This window comes from Phalacrocorax carbo, chromosome 1, assembly GCF_963921805.1.
Source record: "Phalacrocorax carbo chromosome 1, bPhaCar2.1, whole genome shotgun sequence".
NCBI lineage: Eukaryota > Metazoa > Chordata > Aves > Suliformes > Phalacrocoracidae > Phalacrocorax > Phalacrocorax carbo.
Window position 1 is genome coordinate 32,458,082 of NC_087513.1, and position 15,326 is coordinate 32,473,407.

General features: G+C 37.6%; 1 protein-coding gene across 1 annotated transcript in view; it reads left to right on the plus strand.

Moving 5' to 3' along the window:
• CNTN1 (contactin 1) overlaps positions 1 to 15,326 on the plus strand; it is a 255,051-nt gene that overhangs the window by 169,477 nt on the left and 70,248 nt on the right. Inside the window, exons 4-10 of the mRNA XM_064447942.1 lie at positions 3,197 to 3,326; positions 7,216 to 7,388; positions 11,230 to 11,325; positions 12,143 to 12,349; positions 13,026 to 13,122; positions 13,277 to 13,458; positions 14,639 to 14,763. Of these exons, the coding sequence (XP_064304012.1) occupies positions 3,197 to 3,326; positions 7,216 to 7,388; positions 11,230 to 11,325; positions 12,143 to 12,349; positions 13,026 to 13,122; positions 13,277 to 13,458; positions 14,639 to 14,763 (1,010 nt within the window). The remainder of the gene's footprint in view (positions 1 to 3,196; positions 3,327 to 7,215; positions 7,389 to 11,229; positions 11,326 to 12,142; positions 12,350 to 13,025; positions 13,123 to 13,276; positions 13,459 to 14,638; positions 14,764 to 15,326) is intronic.

Genomic DNA, 15,326 nt, shown 5'->3' on the forward strand with positions numbered 1-15,326 from the left:
GTGTGTTGGATATTTTATATTATGATCTCTCACAGGCTTGTGCAGGGACATGAAGGTCCAAAAATATATATAATTTTGTAGTTCATCTGCAAGTAGTGGCAAGGCTTTCAGATATATCTGTCTTAGTCAGTGTCTATCTTTCACATGGTTCAGTTAATAAGACATGTTTTTCTACCCAAAAGACAGAAGCTTATAGCCCAGCTACCATTCCACCCTTTGCACTGGCACAGGTTGTCATCAGTGAACAAATTCACCTCACTAAACCAGCAGCAGTATAACCAAGAAAGCTGGAGGTGAATAGATTTCCACTCTCTTTAGCTTTAGCAGCTACCTAAGAAGTCAGACAAGCATGAGAGGTGTTGCAGAAATGCCTAGAGGGAGAATGACACTGCCCAGTTGGAGAGAATCACTTGGAGAAGGGGTGACAGGGCCACCTTCCAGCAGCATCAGTTCTTATACAGAAGCCACGATCTCATCAGCTGTGTAGAGATACTCTTGACCTTTGCAAACACTTCCTAATACATTTTAGCACTGTTGAAAAGTCCAAATCTCACTTGCAGAATTCACTGAAGAATGCCTTAAATAATCAGAATTAGATGATAGCTTTTGCTCCAATTAAAAATATAAATCACAAGAAATGTACCAGAAAACAGGGCAGTAGGGTTGTTTGAGAAGTCACGAAGTCCATCCTCTAGTCTAAAGCAGGACCAGAACAGATGAAATGTGCTTTTCTTCTCATACCCAGTTTATCTAAAGCATCCAATTTCGTTCTTCCTTTCCCTACTTTTTCTTCTTCCCTTTTTCTTGTAGGTACAACTTCAGTCAACTGATCTTTTTCCTTATACTCTTAGTCTGCCCTTCCTCACTCTGCAAACTTAGTCAAACAGGCATGGTACTTCACTTAAAGTGTAAATGTTTCTTGTCAGTCTTTTCACAAACCCTTTCTCTTCTCTTTTCTCCGCCATGCTGTTTGCCTGTCACTGGTCCACACTCAGCTTACGACTGAGAATGAAAGGTTTATTGGTTGCCACCCCTGACATGCAGTCTGCTCATCTTTTTCTGCTCAGCCAGACATCTGAAACCAGATTCATAATAGATTGCAGCAGAAGTGGCATTATACAGCGTACTCAGTAGGTGTGAGAAACAGGCGTTTACCCACTATAATGAATAGTGCTGGCAGCATTAAAAATGCATGCCATGAAATGCCTAAGTGGTCCGTAACATCATTTGGGTCCTAAGGTGAAAGAGTCAGCTGCATATGGTATGGCTGTTCACTGCTAGAGGCCATTATTATTCTGAATTCATATTTAAGAACTGCACAGAAACTGCCGTCAGGTTTGTGGCTCAGTCATTCCAGGCTCTGAGCAAAGACATGATTCTTGCTTTTTCAGTCTGAAATTACTTCATCTTTTGATCTAGCAATATGTAGATTTTTACATAGTGGTGTGCTGTAAAATATCAAAGAAAGCAGACCTGTTTTGCCTTTCTTTCTAGTTGCTCTTTGCTTCTTTGAAGGGCTTCTCTACTCGTTATGTGAATTAGTTTTTAAAAATGAAGTTGCCTGACCATACTTGTTGCAGTGTAACAGTGCCTTCTGGACCTGCTCCTGTCTATAAGGGAAACAGTGATTTATTTTCTTCCTAAACTTGAACTAGGAAAGGAGCTTATTTTTTATCTGTAACCAGTTTTCTGCCAGTGCTGTAATCCAGTGTCTATCGATGAATATGGATTTAGGAACAATAAAAAAGATATCTGTGTAGGATTGTTTTATATATAGGTACGATATTTTAATGCTGACGTAACTTACATTCTTTAGTTATATAGATAGTTTCTTCCTGTTCTCTTAGGTTTTATAAAACATGCCTAGAACGTTTTAAAACCAAAGGCAAGAATTTTAAGGGTATCAGTACAAAAGCGTAGCTTGATTAGGGACATTAATCTGTTACATTGCCAGTTTATGTCTCGATCTGTGAAGATTTTTTTAAATGTAGCATTACAAGGCACGTAGCAGATCTTTTATGGGCAGTACAGATACTGTTGCAAAATGTTAGGGTTTTTCCATCCTTAACCATTGCTTTTGGAAATCTTTAAGCTAAAAATATTGATTGGAAAGTGAACCTGATAGCAGTCATGTACTACTTTGCTTATGCCTTGAGTTCACTTACAAGTGTCCATGCTGTCAGTTCCATCTCAGTAGAGACCTGTGAGAACTAGACAGCTCTGATGACTAAAAATTTTAGCTACACTGAGCATGCACCATCTTCTGACAGTGCCATTCTGTACCTAGGGTTCATATTTGCCATTTTCACAGAAGAAAACCAGTTGCATCCTGGATTTGCTGAGCAGAATTTTCCCATAGTGTTCCACCTTTGCTCCTAGTCTTTTACAAACCCCAAAGAGCAGTCCAGTACACTTGGAGGAGATAAAGGAGAAGGAAATGCAGCCAGGGCAGGCGGAATCTGCAACCTTTACAACAGCATCAGCAAATGGAGGCTAAAGATTATAAAAAATAGTCTGTTGTGAAACCTGCTTGACATTTATTCACCTTTAAGTGCCTGCCTGTACAAACTTAAATTATTTTTGATATGGGGCTTTTCTAAGATTTTATTTTAGAGGAGAGAGAGTTAACATACACATATACCTAAGTGTGAAAGGAAGGACAGAAATGGGTTCTGGAAACAATGTAATTCTCAGCTGTGATCTCCAACATTAGTTTTTCTTTGTCTGATGCAAGATTCTTTCCAAATACATAAAACAGTTGCAGCTGATTAGGTTATGAGATAAGAAACACTTTATGTTCAGATAGTTGTTTTGCATCTGGACCTGTTTGATGAGAATTTGTTGGTCTCTGTGAAATAAGTTGGTTTCACTGCATTCCTAAATGGCATATCTTCAATTCATAATTATCTTCATCAAATTATTGATGATGTCAGCAGAGAAGGCAGAGAAGGTAATTTTACAGGAACATAGTTTAAATTACTTTTGTTCTCAGGGCAGGAAGGAAGCAGGAGTCAGTGAAGGAAGGCCAGCACTTGTATTTCCCATACTGCTCTGGTTTTGTTGATTCATATAAAACTTCAGTTTGCAAGGCTCACTTTCTAGCCTTCGCTTTTTGAATGCAGAAGGTGCGATGTAGATTTCATCTTCAGTTTGCCTACTAATTAAAAAGTGATGGATTTCAAACTATGTTTTTCAGAGGAAGGAAACAAAGGTTATGGACCCGTTTTTGAGGAGCAACCCATTGATACCATCTACCCAGAAGAATCTTCAGATGGACAAGTTTCAATGAACTGCAGGGCTCGAGCAATTCCTTTTCCTACTTACAGGTAACCTCTCTTGCTTTGATTTTCAGGTATTATGTCTTTTACTTAGTGAGTGTTTCAGGTTGTTGTAGTATTAAATGATTGACTGTCTTAACAGGTTGATACACTGTCTTCAGGGCAGGAAAAAATGGGGAGATTTGCAATTTTTGAGTTGATTCAATCTGCCAAAATGTCTAGACAGTGTTGAAAATAGTACATTCCTGTTGTGTTAAAAGTTTTCAGCTTTTGAAAGGAATACTGATCCAGATGCAAAACAACAACAACAAGAAAAGTGACCTTCAAAAGATTATTAAAAGACTAACTTTCTGCTTAGTTTAGGATGACTGAGGTTCTGCTCCTTGTTCTTCTTGATTGAGAAGAGCTTTTTTATCCTATTTTACTCTGAAAGAAGAAGGTCTGGCTGTTTAACCTGGATATTCTGCATCCTATGTTGCTTTTGTGTCCACCTATTACAGAGAGATGCTCATGAATGTACCAGCTATGCTACTGAAGACATGAAAAACTTTCTTCTGGGAAAATGTTTCAACTAGTTTTAGTAGAGAGTCACACATGTGACCTCTTTCACAATAATTGTGCTGTTATTAGCAGAGAAATTCTGTTTCATCATGGGAACTTGAGGCATCCATATGAGTTTATTGGCTATTATTTACTCATTGTGTACAGAGGAATGTACTTAAGGTTGTCATTATTAAGACCATGACTAATTTACAACCCAGTCATGGACAGAAAAGTACTGTCATCGTACTAAGGGCAGACAAAATTTCTTGCCAGCAAAAGAGATCCATTTAATTAAATTATCCTATGATCCTATGATCTGCCCTGATATTCACTTATGCATCTTCCTAAACTTTGGCTTCTAAGACAGTAAAAGCAGTTAAGTCTGCTGGCCATTCTTTTAAATCTGTTGCAATATTGTGGTCAACTGTGGTATTCTTCCACCAAAACAGCTTCCCTAGACTTCATTGCCTTTTTTTAAAAAATATGCTTACAGGTTGTCTACATACACAGAACCACCTGTGATTAAAGGATTTGAGAGGAAACTAGAACACCCCTTCTGAATATGATCCCTGCCTCTAGTATCTTTACAAGTTTTTCTATGTGGCATTTTGCTGTTGCACTTGTTTGCTTTCCTCATGCTTGGAAAGGGCTGGAAGTGTGGAGAGATCAGATACACTTAGATTTGGTACCTTTCTGATATACTTACCCATCACTTCCAGTGTGTCCAGAGAGTCCCCCACCCTGTCTGCAAGACTGTGTAAACATAACATCAATAGAATGATTAAAGGCTCTACATAAATTTTAGCATTCTTCTTCACCTGTCATGGGCTCTGAAAAATCTGAACTAGTAGAGTCACTGTGGAAGAATTGCCTCGCACCTCCAGAGCTCTTCTGTCTAGGAACAGATCTGACAGTTATTGCCGATAGCTGATGTGATGATAATGGCGATACAGGATAAGGCCACTTTCCTTATGTCCTGGCATCGTTATTTAGTCTACCTCAATCTGTTGTCTTCATTTCTTAGCCCTCCAACAGTTCATGAACCAAAACTATCCTGTTTCAGAGGCAGAGAAGTCCTTCCTGCCACTTTGTTCTTTCTGACCATTCACCTTCTTAGTCTTCTTTTACAAGTTCTTTATTTTCATTGTTTGTTAAGTATTCGTCCACTCTCCCTTCTGTATTTCATGGTCCTTCACCCTTGCTAGAATTCAAATACTCATTTGAGTGTCTGGGAATCTATTTTTTTCCTAGTCATTGCTGGAGCCTTCAACACTGCTATGAAGAGCAACATGTTTTCACGGGGTCAAGATATGAGTCCTTTAGTCTGCAGTCCTGTCTGCAAATCATGGACCTCTGATTACTGCGTCGTTTCTCCCAAAATGACCTCTTATGCAAATACACACTGGTGATTACCAGTGATCTTTTTCTCTAGCCTTCCAGCCACCTTCAGGGATTTCATAGGTCTCTTGGTGGTTCTACTACGCTTTCTTCAAACACCTTCTCTTTCTGTAGGCTCCCTTCAGATATAACCTCTTGGATTGTTCCTCACTCATCTGTAGATATCTTTATATGCATATTCCTGAAGTTTTACATCTCAGCTGGAAGACACTCAGAGCAGCCTTGGAAAAAGAGAAGAGAGATAGATAACTACACATTTTACTAATACACCTTCCCAATCTGCTAGGCAGTTTGTAGGAAAAAAAAATACAAAGATTTGTTCCCATCTCTGAAGAGACAACTTCTTTTACATTTGGTGCGTCTGATTGGGTGTCATGAGGCATCTTACTCTGCATTTTCATGTATGAGAAACACCATACATATGAGAAGTCCAGGTGAACCTGATGAGAGCTGCCCATGTGAATGAAGTTGCTCACAAACACAGCTTTTGTGGAACGGAGGAGCTGCCATTTAAGAGGCAAGGTTTGGGCAGGCAGATCGCATGACTGCCTGATGTGCACTCACTTGAATATCTTCATTAAGGTTAATTTTTTATACTGCAGAGTAACTCTGTTTTACAAATGAGTATAAATAATACTGTAGTCAGAGAAAAAAAATGATGTATCATAGAAATGTGATTGTGTTTTGATTTTTTAATTAATACATTCAGAAGAAAACAGTTTTAATGGCAGGGTTTTTTTTAATTCTTGCTCCTCAGTTACACATTTTGTGCAATGTTTTCCTTATCTCTTTCATTGCAGCATAAGCTGTTCTCATGACAGTTATTCCTAGGTATTTCTGAACAGGGGATTTATTGTTTGTAATACAGACATGTAGTATATCTCACAGGACTGAAGTGATACCTCTAAAATCCTGTAAAACCTAAATGCTGTTTACGGCATCTTGAAAATCCTACCATTTCATTATTTATTTTTAATTTATTTTTTGCTAATGCCACTTTTGTTATTGTTTCTTTCTATGACAGTTGCAATTTCAGCTTCCAAATGAGTATTCTGTATATTTCGGTAGGTCTTCAGTAAGGAAGGAGCACATAGAGTATGAGCTCTCATTTTCAAACACTAATGCCTATCTTTGTCTTGTGGCAAAAAATTATTTACACTGAAAGGATTGTATAATCTTTAAACGCATTTAAGTTGCATCTTTCCTATTTGTGCTCAGGAAACGTGCAGTTCCTTTCAAAGAAGGTTCTGGGCTCCCCCTTGTGGGCACAGGATTAGGTAGAAATACAGATATGTATCATGAATATTGGTTCCCACTCCTTGTTCTGTAACTGTTGAAATCAGTAGAAGTTAGTAAGGGCCAGACCTGGTCTACTGGGCTCCTCTTGTAGTTCCTGAAGTGAAGGCTACTGTGACTCAGTGAACTGGCTGCAGGGTTTTACAGTAATTAGGTGGGAGAGTCCACCAATTTTTTTTAATGTAGCAGGTAGACCTTAATTCAGGTGTGCCACTGGTTTTGCACAGACTTCACTGGCACATTAGGCTTTATGAAACATTTTGATCCCCTACAACAAGTTCGCAAAAAGCTCTTAAAAATTTCCTTAGTCCATACTTTAAAGGTGCAGAGGGAGCATTTTCTTAGCCAGTTTGGCCTTAGATAACTATTTGAGGCTATTATTTATAATCCCAGTGCTTAATCACTAGCTAGCTCACTCATGGCCAGCTCAAGCATTCTTTACTGCATGGCCAGCAATCAGGTTTTAACATATATGTCACATCTCTGAGAAGGCTGAAGCAGACTGAGGCTGTCATGTTTAAAAGACCTGTGGAGTTCAAATCCGTGGCTCTTGCTGAAGAAAAACTTTAAAGATATATATTAAGTATAAGTATGTTAAAAACTTTCCGTATAGTTGTTATGAGTTATTTTTCAAATCATATTTCTTACCAGGTTTGTTTTTTTGCATGAAATCTTACATCTGGCTTTTCTTTTTTAATAGGTGGAAACTCAACAACTGGGATATTGATTTAACAAAGGATCGCTACAGTATGGTGGGAGGCAGACTTGTTATCAATAATCCAGAGAAATCAAGGGATGCTGGAAAATATGTCTGTGTAGTGTCAAATATCTTTGGAACAGTCAGAAGCAGTGAAGCCACTCTGAGCTTTGGATGTAAGCCGATGTTTATGTCAAAACGTAGAAACGTTACGGTTAGCATGGAATGCCCAGTGTTTTACACTGCAGTGTCTTCTGCTAACACATGCTATAGCTCTGTTACTCTGTGAAAACAATCTTAAGTGCTTTAGTCTGCTGAGATCAACAAAAAATAAGATTTGTAAGCATTATACATTCTTAGTGTTCAGCTGATATTTCAACCTGCTCAGTGAATTATGATTAAATTATTAATTGAAGAGACTCATGGAGCCAGATCTTGAGATAATGTTGTGCAGACTCTTTTTAAATTGTGGTAGGACCTAAGGGGAAACAGTCACGGAAGAAAGACGCAAGTGGGGGCATATGGTGATGAGGTGCTGCTGTCATGCAAAGACAACTGGGATGCCTTTAGGAGGAAGGCATGGCACTCGCTAGTAAAGCATGCCGCCTGACTCCTAGGCTACGGTGAAGATCCTGCTGGAGGACATTTCTGTCAGCTTCTGACAATCATGAACTAGTCTTGTGAACGTGTGCATATGCACAGACTTGCAGTGTCGACAAATACATGCGTTGTAAAGAACTTACATTCTACATGAAGCGTAATGTAGAATTTTTACCAGCTGAAGATAGAGTTTGGGGTTTTTATTTTGTTTTGCCTTAAGATGCTTTTTGCCCTGGATATATTTTTTCATCAGAGGACAAAAAAAGGAATCCACAAAAAAGGGAATCCACTCTTATCTGGTGACCATTCACAAAGCCCTGTGTGCCCTTTAATTCTGACATTAAGTGCTCAGTACCCCTCTTGTCTTTCAGCAGCCTCTCTGAGCAGAATTTACCCCTCACTGTATAAGATCAGAGATTAAGTGAAAAGTTTGGGTTTCTGCTGGTGATTATAATATTGTGGGACCACATATCTCAAGAAATGAGTTATCTTTACTCGGCTGTAAGGAGCTGATGAATTGCGTAATAGTTGATCTAGTCTTAGTCTGTATTTTACCTGGTGTATTTTCTAGAATGAATAGAAGGCCAGGTTGTTATTTCCTTCTAATGGAGATGGCATCAAAATTCAGTTTACAGGATACTTAATTTATACCTAAAGCAGACATCGGTGGTGCCAGTCCTGAACAACCAATAGGAGAAAAGCTATGAGACAGTAGCTGTAGCTACTTAAAATGAAATCAATACACATAATAGATGAAAAAAGTAGACTCAAAACAGTCTAAGGCATGTTTTCTGCCTACCAGCTCACAGATTGCTTGAGCTGAATGTTGATAATTAGTATACTGGACAGTTACAATGATCAGAACCCTAATATGTCATATTGAACTATTTAAATGAAAATAGGGTAAAGAACAAGGAATAGAAGTTAAAAGATATCTGGAAACTGATAAATACTTGTTAAAAAAATTGTATTGACATTGTTCTTTACACTCTTGTGTTTGCTCCCCTCTGCTTTTTATAATCACCTATAAAAAACATTGCCTTCCACAATCTGTTTCTAAAAAATTAATATAGAAACCATTAGAAGAGTTCAAAAAGTCTTGACCAGCTATACATGAGCAAGACTTTTTTTTTTTTTCTTACTGTAAAATTTGCTGAAATTATGGAACAAAAGTCACCACTGTCTCATAAACTTCATGTCAGTTATTCCGTCTGAGAACGCTGTCTTAAGTACAGCTCAATCTTTTGAGATCCAGTGCTTTAAAACACATTAAAATCTTTTTTACCTGTTACACGCATACTCCTGAGGGAAGGAATTTTATCCTGTGGGAATATTTAGTGGCTTTTTGGTGTGCGCTGAGCAAAATCAGAAGCTGATATTTTTTTCTATTTGTTGGGAAACAGTGTCGGAAGAGTAAAGCACAGCAATTTCATAGCAGAGAGGCTGCAAGAACGACAAGGAAGAGAAATTTCAAGACTCACTAGTGTTAACTGTATGCTTATAGGAGTGCAGTGTTTATGCTCATTCTTTCATTCTAGCTAAAAATGAATGTCTTCCAATTAAGAACTCATGGAATCATTCTTATTATAATTATTGAGTAATAACCAAGTAGTGCTTACGCAAAGAAAACATCAAGACCCAATCAGAGTACAGAACATTTCTTAAGTGGGAAGAAGGTATACAACTACATCTCAATAACTGTGTGACTTCCCTGCACCTGGCACAGACTATTCTATTTCAGTACTTGCATAATCTTTTACGTATAGAAATTGCCTGTCCTATCCCATGTCTTTAAATTTGTGGTGACTGAACTAGAGTTTCAAAGATTATTCAAGAACACTATAAACAAAATGTCTAGACTTAAGAGATAAACTGGAAATAGCTAAAATAACATAAAACCAATGGTAGGTTTTCTTTTTACCAAGCCCAAACTGCCCATATGCAAAGCAGTATCGAGTTAACAACAGATTTGTTCCAATGATTTTAATTTTTTATTCTTTTGTATTTCTGTAACAGATTTTAAACACTAATCTGTTCCAATGAAGGCAGAAGTGAATAATCGTGGCAAGTTTAAACAATGATCAAAAGGGCTGCAACAAGGGAATCAGATGTTTTCAGGATAGATCAGTCAGTATTTTGAAGATAGAAAGTAGTTGTGTAGTTAGGTCCCTGCTGACAAATGGAATGGGAATATCCTCAAACTACTTTTTATGAATTAGAGAATGAGATTACATGAATAGAGGTATTCCAATCTGTGTGAAGATCTTCCTTGGCTTCGATTACAAAACCTGTCTGGTCAAATAGCTAATTCTTACTAAGTCAGTCTGGTATACTTGATTTCTTTTTTATCAAAGAATAATATCCAAAATTAATTGGGAGCTAGTTGTGAAGAACTGAATACATTCATTGTACTAAGGCACAGGCTAAAATTATATTAAATAATAATCAGAAGTCCTAAGAATGGCCTATTGCAATGATTACCATGTACCATCTAATGAAAAGATCCGGTCGGTCACTGGAAAGATCTATATTCTAATCTGCAAAAAAGATGAGTATTTCAGAAGCTGGGAGACGTGTCTTTCCCTAGACACTGATGTAACCCTCCTAGAGGTTTTTTCCCAAGCATTTGACAAAGTGTAATGGCATTTTCTTCCTAGATTCTTCTAGTCATTCAGGTCTGACAGCTGTGGTTGGACTTGGAGGAATCCTTTACCTGTACCATGTTTAGTAAACATAGCAGTTTTTACAAAGTTAAGGAATTAATTATTTTTTAGATAATGCAGAGTGTCTACTGGATCTGTCTAACTTGTACAGTGCATTTTACAGTAATGAATAGTCTTTGTTTTCTACTTAATTTCTTTTGGTGTGTATCTCTGTCCTGATTTTTCTTTTATTGTTTCTGCTGTCTGCTCTTGAACTTAAGTTTTAGGTAGATCTCAGAGCCAGCCTTGGAAATTTAGTAGAACTGGGTAGCTGCCTCCCATTGAAGAAAGCTGAAGTAATCTGAATGAGGTTAGCTTAGGTGGTTTCTCTGGTAGAATATTGCATTCAGAGGCTGTGCACTTGGCTATTACTGACGTGCTGTTTACACCTCAGTGGCATTTAGAGCAGAACTCCAGTCAGGATCTCTAGAATCTCGCTGCGCTTGATGACATGAAGAAGCTTCACAGGAGACATTCCCTGCCTCAAGATGCTTACAGTTTAATTTCAGACTGGATCCTAAAAGATTCTAAAAAAATTCATTGCACTTGGTAATGGCAAAGTTAAAATGAGCAAAACTGGCATTACAGGTCCACAGGTATCTATCTATCTGCCATATATTGTTCTATTTCTATATTAATCTCTACAGGGCTGAAAATAATTTTTAAAATGTAATGAAAAACGCCAGTGTGTGTCCCCCACCTTTCTTTAAACTAGATCTGGATCCCTTTCCACCTGAGGAACGCTATGAGGTTAAAGTGCGAGAAGGTGTTGGAGCAGTGCTTCTTTGTGAGCCCCCTTACCACTACCCAGGTAATTAAGTTCAAAGTGCTTCATTTTCAACTGCTTAAGAGTAGGTGACAAATTAATATTTATTTCTAAAAGTTTCCTTTAAGTTTACTTAAACTGTAACTTTTATGCAGCTTGAGAATCACCGTTTAGGTTAGGTTTCTATTTTGAATATATGCTTGTAGTTGACCATCTGTAAAGGTTATTGTTAAATTTGCAAAGAGGTTTTGACACTACAAATAAAATTACTCAGATGAATCTGGCTCATAGAGGGGAGACTTGGCCTACCATTCAAAAGACCTGAGTACGTGTCACTGTGTCATCTCAGACTTTCTGCTGGCCTTGGACATCGTGAGGGGTGAATTTGGCTCTTAGCATCTCTTCTACCTTGGAAAATGGGATAACATTTTAGTTTTCATACTTTAAGTATTGCAAGGAACTGACACATATTTCTAGTTAAAATATTCCAAGGTTTTGTCTAAATCACAAGACTGGTGAGGGCTTTCCAGCTTCTCAGTTGCATGAGGTCAAGACCCAGCTGCCCATCTCCTCCCACCCCACTCCGGTTCCTGTGGGAAGGCTGTGCCCAAGGGGAGCCGTGCGCACCGTAGCTGGGGCCCCAGTAATCTGCACTCATGGCAGCAGTACCCTGATGTTCAGTTCAGACAGGTATTAGCTGGCTACTGAGACGTATGTTCTCTCTTGCATAGCTGCCCCTCCTGAAGAAAAGATCTATAAGCCAAGAATCAGAGTGAAGTGATTTATCTGCAGACAGTATTCCATGGCTGAAGTAGCTGATAGTATTGGCCTTTAATATTGACTAGAAAATATTTTCCTCCAGATGATCTCAGTTATCGCTGGCTTCTAAATGAGTTCCCGGTGTTCATTTCTTTGGACAAACGACGATTTGTGTCACAGACAAACGGCAACCTCTACATTGCAAATGTAGAAGCATCAGATAAGGGCAATTATTCGTGTTTTGTGTCCAGCCCATCAATAACAAAGAGTGTATTCAGTAAATTTATTCCGCTTATTCCACAGTCCGATCGTAAGTACTTATTGGAAATACTATGCACATGCAGTGTTCTGTTTGTATTTTAATTTTGCTTATTCATAACTACTTTCAGCTCTGTGAGGAGAATTATGTGGCAAGTTATAATGGCTACTGCTCAGTGTTATTGAATTTGGGTAATTACAAATCAGTGATCTTTGTCCAAATTTTTCATCACCAATGCTCACACTGAAATCTTCGTCCAGAAGAATTGCAACAGGAGTCCCACAGGGATCACCAGTAGGTAGATTTGATGACATTTGCATCCCTGTGCCCTCATTAAGCTGTAGATTTGCTGGCTCTAGCTCTTCATACCCTTACTAAGATAATATTGAGCTTAAATTCAGAATAATTCAAAATATTCCATCCAGTAAAAGAATTCGTGGACACTCAGGCTTTTGGCTACCCACACGCACAGTACCTCATCACACTTCAAATGCAAGTAAATGAGTTTATGTTAAGGCATTGTGTGGTAAAAAATGTTAACCGTTACCATCCAGAGAAAGATAACTAGTTGCTGAGTAAAATCAGACTTCGTGAATGGCCAGGCTATTTCTTCACCGTAAAGAATTTCGTCAGGAATTTTAAGAACAGTTTTCTTGAACTGTGGAAGTTTTAATAGCTGTATTTGCTCCTGTCATGCCTTTTCTGAGAATCTCTTTTTTCATGTTAGGTGCAAAAGTATATCCTGCTGATATCAAGGTGAAGTTCAAGGACACGTATGCCCTCCTGGGGCAAAATGTGACACTGGAGTGTTTTGCTCTTGGGAAGTAAGTATGTTTTAAAGTTATTGTAGAGCACTGTTTGCTTTCATATTCCAGGGAATGAAAATACATGTTTCATCATCAAACACTTTTTTGTAGTCTGCAATTTAACAGCCAGTTCTTGAACATGCTGATTTGTTCTTTACTGTACCTTTTCAAGTCCGGTTCCTGAACTCAGATGGAGTAAATACCTTGAACCCATGCCAGCCACTGCTGAGATAAGCATGTCTGGTGCAGTTCTTAAGATCTTCAATATTCAGTATGAGGATGAAGGACTTTATGAGTGTGAAGCTGAAAACTATAAAGGAAAAGATAAACATCAAGCAAGAATTTATGTACAAGGTAGGTAGAACAGTTTTATTCTTCATGATCTATGTTGCTTTTACTTATGCTGGAAGTATCTGTGTTCTCACACCTGATGTCAGTACTGACTTATTGCATCATCCTGACACACTGCTGTTCAAGATAACAGCAAAATGAAAGCTCGTGCACTGGATGCCAGGCATAACATTTGTATATTAATTGACAACTACTCAATTTGTCTGGTTATGATAGCTGTATATACACCTTAACAGCAACGTCTGTTAGTATTAATATAATTATGCATAATGGAAATTAAATACATTTAGAGTATTTAAAGTGAAAAAAACATCCAGGAAGAAAAAGAGACCATTAGATTTGTTACGCTGTCTTGTTTCCTCATTTCATTTGACTTTTCTAACTGGCTTAGCTCTTTTGTTAGCTACAGTCAATTCTTTATTCCTTCAGCCTGTGTCCCTTCTCCTTATGCATGTAGTTAAATGAGGGAACCAAAAAATTGTACCTTATTGCTCATAGCGGAATCATCCCAAGTAACCTGACTCCTTGACTGAGATTTATGCCACAAAACTGACATGAAAACATCATTCGTAACATCTGAATTACGTTCAGAAGGTTTCTGTCTCTTTCCATTGACTGTACAGAACGTTTCCTGAGTTCAGACCCTCAGTTAAGTGCTTGAACTTCAGCAGGATATATTCCAGACTGGTGTGGGAAGGTTGTTACAGGTTGCTGTAGGTAAAGCTAATAAATAGATTTGTTTGCTTAGTAAAAGGTGGGACATTTTCAGTATTAATTTCTTAAATATCTTCCCTGGACCAAGAGAATATTTTCCTTGGAGGCTTTCAGTACATAGATGATTTTGTACAATTTCATGTCATTTAACTGTCATTTTTATGGTGTTACTGAATAATTTCCACAGGTCAGTATAAGTAGTAGCATCTTATATCTTTGGACATTCATGAAGCATTATTTCAATTCCATATTTTCTTCTCATAAAAAATAGTTTGAAGTTATTTTGCGTCTATGGGGTAAGACAAAAATATCTTCATTCTTTCTTGTGCTGGTGTGTTCCTGGGTTATCATTGTTGCTTTGTGTGGCCTCTGAAGTATCATGGGAAAAACAGTGGAATTAATATATTTTAATGCTAATTAAATATGTTATCTGCTGTATTTACAAGGCATCACATTTTTTATTCTTCAGCCTCTCCTGAGTGGGTAGAACATATCAATGACACAGAGAAGGATATAGGCAGTGACCTGTACTGGCCTTGCGTAGCTACAGGCAAGCCTATTCCAACAATTAGATGGTTGAAGAATGGTGTCTCGGTGAGTATATTGCCATAATTAACGCAGGATTGATTGTTTACCTGATGGAGGTGATTTTTTGAAGCATGCGTTATTAAAATGTTAAAAGAAAATTAATTGTAATGATAGAAATATTTGCTGATTTCACTTGCATTAGAGATTAAAATATATTTTTTTAAGTTTTATCTCAGTCTTCTCTTCAGTTTTGAAATGCATTTGTTCAGGCTATTTACTATTCAGCTCTGAGTTATGAACTTGCTTTTTTACCACGTTTGGGAGGTGGATATCCATTTTTCTCCAGGCCTTTGTAAGTAAATGGTATGTTCTTCTCCCTGGATAAAAAATATCTATCAGCTTCTCTCTAAAAATAATCCTTTTTACCACATTAAACATGAGTATGTCTAAAAATGTAAGAAAAAATTGAGTCAGTAGAGACAAGAGAAAGGAAAATTTTTAAATTATCAATGGTGTTCCTATATCATGTACTTTTTCACTTTTTTTTCTAGCCACATGATATTGCAAAATTCCATTATTTTAAGTGATATCAAGTTTAGATAATTTAAGTTTATTGCATTGGATATTTT